Source organism: Telopea speciosissima, chromosome 7 (genome assembly GCF_018873765.1).
Source record: "Telopea speciosissima isolate NSW1024214 ecotype Mountain lineage chromosome 7, Tspe_v1, whole genome shotgun sequence".
Lineage (NCBI taxonomy): Eukaryota > Viridiplantae > Streptophyta > Magnoliopsida > Proteales > Proteaceae > Telopea > Telopea speciosissima.
Genome location: NC_057922.1, coordinates 51,222,647 through 51,230,015, shown reverse-complemented (window position 1 = coordinate 51,230,015; position 7,369 = coordinate 51,222,647). Strand labels below are relative to the sequence as shown.

Below are 7,369 nucleotides of genomic sequence, written 5' to 3'. Positions count from 1 at the left end.
TAAAAAAATTCAACAAAAAACAAACATAAGCCACTCTCTATTTTATGCCAAGCAATACATCGAAGCGCTATGGAATAAACAGCATGTCATTTAGTCAGAAGAAGTGATGTAAAGTTAAAACAGCAACAAAATGGAAACATCACAACTGACAGTTTATTTCATAATTTCTTTTTTGTTTATTTTACCTCCAAATTTTTCATTCTACTTCCATCACTTCACTTGTAACCAGGTGGGGCATATGGTACCATAATTGTGTATGAACTGTATGAGTACATCTGGCTTGGATTGATGACCTACCAATGTCTAAGTACAAGGTAGGGTATCCCAATATTAACCTTTTTCTGTAAAAAACTGCAAATGCAAGGAGCTGGGACGAGGCTGATGCGAGTTATTTCGAAGACGGGTGGTGCGGAGTTTATGTGGGAAATCTCCACGGTGCTGGCAATGGAGTAGAGGCAGAGACACAGTTAATGGAGGAAGTTGGGGTTGGTGTAGGGCCAGTTGTGCAGGCGACGGTTTTGGCGGTGCGTGCAACAGTGGGTTTCTGATGCGCGTTGGGTGAGTTATGGGGTAATTTCAGAGAGAGTTGGGTTGTATGAAGGTATGGCAGCAAGGAGGGTTAGGTTGGATGCGAGTAGAACAGTAGGTTCTCAAGTGGTAGGTTCTCAGGCGGTAGGATCTCAACGAGTGTTGGCGATCTCAGCGAGCAGCAACCTATTTCCATTGTAAATGGTGATCTCAATCCGCTTACTTACAGAACAAGGGAGAAAAATAAAAAAGGAATTGAGGGATGGATCAATAGCTTGATGGACCGATTGCTCTGATACCATGCTAACTCAATAGATTGTATTATTACTCTTTCAATGTACAGAAACTTATATACATGCAATGGCTTGATAGCCAAGAAACTAAAGCACAGAATACAAGATAGACTAGGATACATGAGAAAATAAAACTTAATCTAAACCAATCTCAAATACAATCTAATCCAATCCTAGTTCTAGTTTGAGTTTATCACCTCCTGTATTGTCGATATAGGACAAAAAATCGAAGTTACAATTTTCTTGTACTACAAGATTTTCCCATTAAATAATTTAAACCACAGTTTAGAACCAGGTAATCTGAATGCTTTAAATTAAACAAAGAACTGTGTAACTAATCATAAAAAATAGCATACACACCACAAATTATATATCATAGGACATGATCATGTGCTAATGTAAGATAACATTTGCTCTTGCTTTCATATCCATTTGAAGTACGCATACATATGACAACAGAGTGAACACTACAATACCTTGATGTTCATTTGAACAGCGGAAATTATATGGGAGAATTATAAACAAGGATGGGATATGCTTAAGCAGACCCTCATCTCAGAGCATATTTCTACTCGAAATCCATCCGCCAAAATGTAGTTATAAGTTCAACAATCCAAACTAAATCAAAAGATATGGATAGGATAAGATTACAAATATCAAAAAGAGGTATGAGAATGGAAACAGACTAAATCTCATTAGCATGTCTCTGCTCCTTTGCTCATCACCACCTACTCCAAACTTTAGTTTACATGTTAGGCAACTTGCCAGAGCAACCACTGTATAAAAGATAAACATGGGTCTTCGACACCCTTAATGCCATTGACAAATTCCAGCCTATTACCCCATCTTCTTGCCTTCTGTCTGCTTGGAACTTCTACTCATTGCTCTGGCACCCTGAACAGCATAATTGCAAATACCAGAAGTATGCTTAGAAAGAAAGGAAAAAACAAAGAAAAGAGGGAAAAAATTCCAAGCCCTCCCCTGCGCTCCCCCCCCCCCCTCTTCCTCTTTTTTTTTCTTTTACTACAATGCATCCAACACAGAGACAATCGACTTGTTGAGGTGGAAAAAAATCAAGTGAAAGTACTTAAGTTGTCCAACATACACTTGGTTTTCATTTATAACCAACAGTTATACTAAAACTCTCTCGATCCATGATATATAGAGGCGCAAGGCCTTCAACCATAAGATAGAATAGATCTAGCTATTTATTTATCCTTTACAAGCTTTTTTTAATGCACCATACATTGCTGGACAACGAATGCTGCCATTCAGTCAGGGTTTAAAAAATTGGATCATAATTAGAGCAATTAGATCGCTTTGACTCAGAATCGATCAACACCGATAACTATTAACCCTGATTCTTCTCTTACCGACTTAGGCAGAGTCCAACTAGTATGACTGATTCAGACAATTTGGATCGGAATCCAATCATAATTGATGAAGACCAATCCTGTATCTGATTCTGAGTTTTTAAGCCTAGCATTCAGCCATGCTTATGCCCAAATCAATCCAGAGTGATAGACACCAAAGAACAGACAAAAATTATCAAAATTGAACGGTCACAAAACCCTTTAAATTTGGAATAATAGGAAATGGCAAGGGATTATAGGTACCAAAAAGTAAGATAATAAAATGGATGCATCATAAATCAGGCTGTGCAAAATAGTCATTTTTCCATAAACAAAACAAAGCTTCAGGCTTAGCAGAAAACCTGAGTCCTTCAGAAAAGAAGGAAAGGAAAAAAGAAGAATAAAGTGAAACGAACCGTTGATTGAACAGGAGGGGAATCGAGATCAATGGTACGCATGGACATCTTAGCAATCTCGGATATAGCAGCCTCTCTGACACCAGGGAGGTCACTGGCTAAGTCCTCATAAGCAGCTTCAAAAGCCTCCTGCCAGAAGTGAGGCAGTCGAATTCGACGACTGTGAGTATAAACATCCCACATATGCTTTACTACCTTCTCCCTCTCTTCGATTTCCTGTCACCGGGTCCAAAGCAGAAGTAAAAAATGAGAAATTGATTGTGAATCAAATTTATAGCCAAGAACCAAGTAGTATGCAGATAACAAATGTAAATAAAGAAATAAATACGAACCAAGACATCAAGATCATCATGGATTGGAGAGTCCAGGTCACTGGAGATGCGATTTAAGTTACCAGCAGACCACTTGAGGGTAACAGTACCAGTAAACATTGACCAGAAAGCAAGGAGTAGAATGGCAGCCAGGGCCCAGAATTTGTATCTTCCTTTCCCAAAGACGCTGGTGTCACTACTCTCTTTCTTGGCTGTGGTTGTTGCTGTTGTGGTTGTGGTTGTGGGCGCCTCCTCATCCTTCATTTCCTTTCCTTGTCTTGCTCACCAAACTGCACCAAATTTAATTTTACATTGGATATATGCTCTAATATTGTCAAAAATATCAAACAATGCTACACTATAGCTGTAAGCATGCAGTTAAGGAATACAGTTGCTTTTTTCTAGTGACTCATAAGTAGTAGAAATGCAAATCTGGTTCACAAAACCCTGCTTTCAGGTTGTTATGGGTCCATCCAAGATAATAAATCCATACATAAGGGAGGAATGGCCATTTAAAAATTTTGGAAAAACTTGGCACCATAAGCAGAGGGTAAACATTTAAAACGACCAAATTGTAAATAAATTTTGGGGGGTACTATTCCCCACCCAAACACAACCAGCGGTAGGGAGATTTCTTATACTCGACCCAACCACTAAACCAGGGCTCCAAATCACAAGAGGATTTAGGAACAGGTTAGTAATCCCTAACGCTATCGAATCCAAGCCACAGACTCGAACCAGCAAGAATCAATTTAAAAATAGATTTCTGAAATCGGAAATAACGGTAGTTGCAGGTCACAGATTTCAGGTAAAGATCTCTCAGCAAGAGGAGTGTTTCAGCAGTCAAGAACCTTGGAATAGGGTCCCCCTATTATACAGAAACTCTCACCCAAAGTTTACAACAACAACATTCTAGCCTTATCCCAACTTATTGAGGTCGGCTACATGGATCCTACAAGAGACAATAGAAAAAGGAGGGGGGGGGGGGGCACACAACATCGACACAAACTAAATGGATGTCGATAGAATGAAATAAAGAAGTAAAGGGGGGGAGGGGGGCCGTACAACATCGACACAAACTAAATGGATGTCGATAGAATGAAAATAAAGAAGTCAAAGGGGGGGGGGCAAACAACATCGACACAAACTCTAGGGCATCAACCCTTCTTAGCTACGGACCGCTTTTTACCTACCCAACATTCTGCTCAAGGACTCGAAGTGGAGTGTAATACTAAAAAACATCATCACACCATCAAAGTCCAACTAAATGGGGTCGACCGCATGGATCTCTGATCTCCAAACAGCTCTATTTGAGATCATACTAAGAACAAGGTCTAAGCTAGGCATGTCTTTCTTCACTACTTCTCCTAAGGTTATCTTAGGCCTGCCCCTGGCTCTTGTGGTTTCCTCGATCAGGATCATGTCGCTCTTCCAGACTGGGGCGCTTGAAGGCCTCCGTTGAACATGTTCATAAAGTTTGTGTTGATGTTGTATGCCCCCCCCCTCCTCTTTACTTCTTTATCTTCATTCTATCGACATCCATTTAGTTTGTGTCAATTTTGTATGCGCCCCCCCCCCCCCTACTTCCTTTTTTTATTCTATTGTCTCTTCTAGGATCCATGCGGTCCACCTCATCACTGCAACACCAAGTTTAACTGGTTTCAACCATAGGGAGAGTCGGTCTCTATCCCTCCTTCCTTTTTTGTTCCTCAAACTTTGGGTGATAGTTTGAGAAACAAGAAGGAATAGGAGAACTGAAAAACTCATAGGAGAGGGAAGCAACTGAACCAAAGAGATTAGGAGATAAGAGGGAAGAAGGTCACCTGGCCCATGGCCATACCACAGCAACAGTAAAATTCCAATATGCATATTCAACTCTCAACTCTAATGGCAGGGTTTCATGCATATAAATAAGAGGAAATCTCTACCCAAAATATAAACCGACTCAAACTAGGAAACTGGATGACTAACTCTTACGTATCTATCTCGAAATAAAATAAATATTACAACGTTATCCCCCCACCAACTCTTACTAGACTGAAATCCCAATTCGGATCAGGTTCATCACAGTCTGGGTTTCCATATCAAGTCATGCCAGTCCAGCTACGCACATGCAACTGCATCAATTCTCTATATCTGAAAAGAACTCGACTCTGTCAAGTTTGGATTAGGACCAAGGATGCCGTCTGAGTCAACTTGCTGGAGGAAAAAAGACCCCTTCAGCTTGAGCTTAATGGCTCGGAGATCCTTCGTAGTAAGAAACTTCATCTCTAGGCCACCATGCTTGACAGAATAGGTATTTTCATATTAACAAAGCTACACCTTTTTTCAAATACCCACGGTCGCCAAAGGAGAATGTGGCAAGCCTTCAAAGATAGAACGTCAGACTGTACCGTATCTACTAACACACAAATAGAGAACATGAGCAAACACCTATCATGAATTTTAAGATTGGTGTTGTTCACCCAAGCAATCATATAGGTATTGGGATGTGTCTGTGTCTTCAATCCAGCTTGCGACGTCTATAGAAACAACGTTGGTAAAAGTGCCACTGTCAATTACCATAGTGCATAAACTGTTGTTGCATTTCACCTTGGTCTGGAAAATGTTGTTGTGATGCCAATCATCCTCTACAAAGATCTTATGTGTGGCCAAAAGAGGACAAAGAAAGTGGCAAGGCTGTTGCTCACCATCATTGTCATTGCTATTGCCTTCACTAGTCTCACACTCTGCCTCTATATTAACTCGTTAATCTGTCACTCGTCCAAAGTAGTGGCCAAGAGAGCGTCCTTATCAGCAAAGGATACTAAATGATTAGGACACTGAGCAGAAAAATGCCCATACCCCATGGATGTGATCAATTGTATCTCAACCCTCGTCTTTGGAGTAGGTCTATCAAAACCATGCCCACGAGGTAGAATATAAGTGTGGTTTGTCCATGAAGATATCATAGAAGCACCACCGACCTATAGCCTACAGAATGCCTTCTCCAGTTGAGAAGGGTTCTTACTCGTAGTGTCACCCTTAGAGAAGGCATCTGGGAAGCTCCTCCGATCGTATGGTTTCTTCGGACTCTCCTCTACCTAATACGCTACCTGTACTGTGTCAACCTTTGTAGGCAGTCGACTGCAAGACAATCCAACACTAATTTAAGGGTGCAATCGGTTCCGAAACTGAGCCACTATAATGTAAGACTAAATTAGGTTAATTTAGTCTCAAGTAAACCCACAAATACAAAATAGAAACAAGAGGCAGAATTAGAAAATTTATGAAATCAACCAAACCAGCCAAAGGAATTCTCCCAGCTTTGGATCGAAGGATACTCGTATAGGGTAGAAACACTGCTGAAAGTTTCAATTGATTCTGATGGTTGAGCTGGAAGATACGACAGCAACTCCCAAAATAGAAACTAATTTTCTGCAGGCCAAACTAGCCACCAGTTTGGGCTCTAACTTGGATCGAGTGTAGGATCTATGGAGAGAAGGCTCTGCTGCAAATTTGGTGAGGTTCTGATGGGTAGAAGTGAAGTTATGAGGGTAGAATGAAAATAGAAAGTTAGTGAAACTAGAAGATTTCAGCTTGTGGAATGGGGTGAAAGAGAAGATCGAGTGGAGGGAACGAAAGGGGGATGTTGTGTTTCAAAACCCAGCACGGTTGATGAAGGATTATAGAGATCCACAGCCTTGAAGTTGCAGCCAGGAGTCAACACATAGGAACAGCAGCAGGATCACTAGATTGGATGATGCAGCAGCAGCACAGTCTGGGCTTGAGATTGGAGAGCAGCAGCAACCTTCGAATGATTTTCTCAGTGGTTGTAACAGCTTCAATAACACACAGCAGCACAAGGGAATCTCGCTTGATATGGAGAGAATGGAGAAAAAGAAAATTAGAAGATAGGGGATAGATGGATTAGGCTCTCTCAGCCAGGCTTCTTCAGCCCTTCATTGTCATCAATTTGACAAGGAGAAATCAGTGCTCGAAAGCAATTTTTCATTCATCTTCTTAAAATTGTTCTGAGGCTTCTAAAAGCCTTTAAAATAAATAGAGGGCTTATACTTGCTCCTCAAGCAACTAACTTGACTGGAAAATGGAAACTAAATCTTGCAAAATAAAAATAGAAACTAATTGAAAATAGCAACTACTAAGGCTTTATAGAATAAACTGGTGTTGACTGAAGGCTAGATTCTTGTGAGAAGGCCGGCAGCCTCCAACCCCGCCAATGTCCCCATCCCCACCTCCGGCTGACTCTGTCCCTCCCCATGCTTCCACCATCTCTTCGCCCCCTGCGGCAGACTCTGTCACTGCCCATGCCCCCACCATCTCCACTTCTGCTGCATCTTACATCTCCCCCCCCCCCGCCAGCCCAGTTCTTGACCACCACAACCCGCCTATCACTTCTTGGAGCTCCCTTTTTTCAGGCAAACCCTCTTCAATATCCGAAAGGCATTCTCTTCATTTCGTCCCCCCTT

At 41.3% G+C, this 7,369-nt stretch overlaps 1 protein-coding gene across 1 annotated transcript in view; it reads right to left on the bottom strand.

Annotated features, from left to right (window-relative positions):
- Positions 1 to 1,169: 1,169 nt before the first annotated feature.
- LOC122669746 overlaps positions 1,170 to 7,369 on the bottom strand; it is a 32,062-nt gene continuing 25,862 nt past the window's right edge. Inside the window, exons 2-4 of the mRNA XM_043866592.1 lie at positions 2,922 to 3,190; positions 2,590 to 2,805; positions 1,170 to 1,715 (exon numbers count right to left, since the gene is read on the bottom strand). Of these exons, the coding sequence (XP_043722527.1) occupies positions 1,659 to 1,715; positions 2,590 to 2,805; positions 2,922 to 3,164 (516 nt within the window). The 5' untranslated portion in view covers positions 3,165 to 3,190 and the 3' untranslated portion in view covers positions 1,170 to 1,658. The remainder of the gene's footprint in view (positions 1,716 to 2,589; positions 2,806 to 2,921; positions 3,191 to 7,369) is intronic.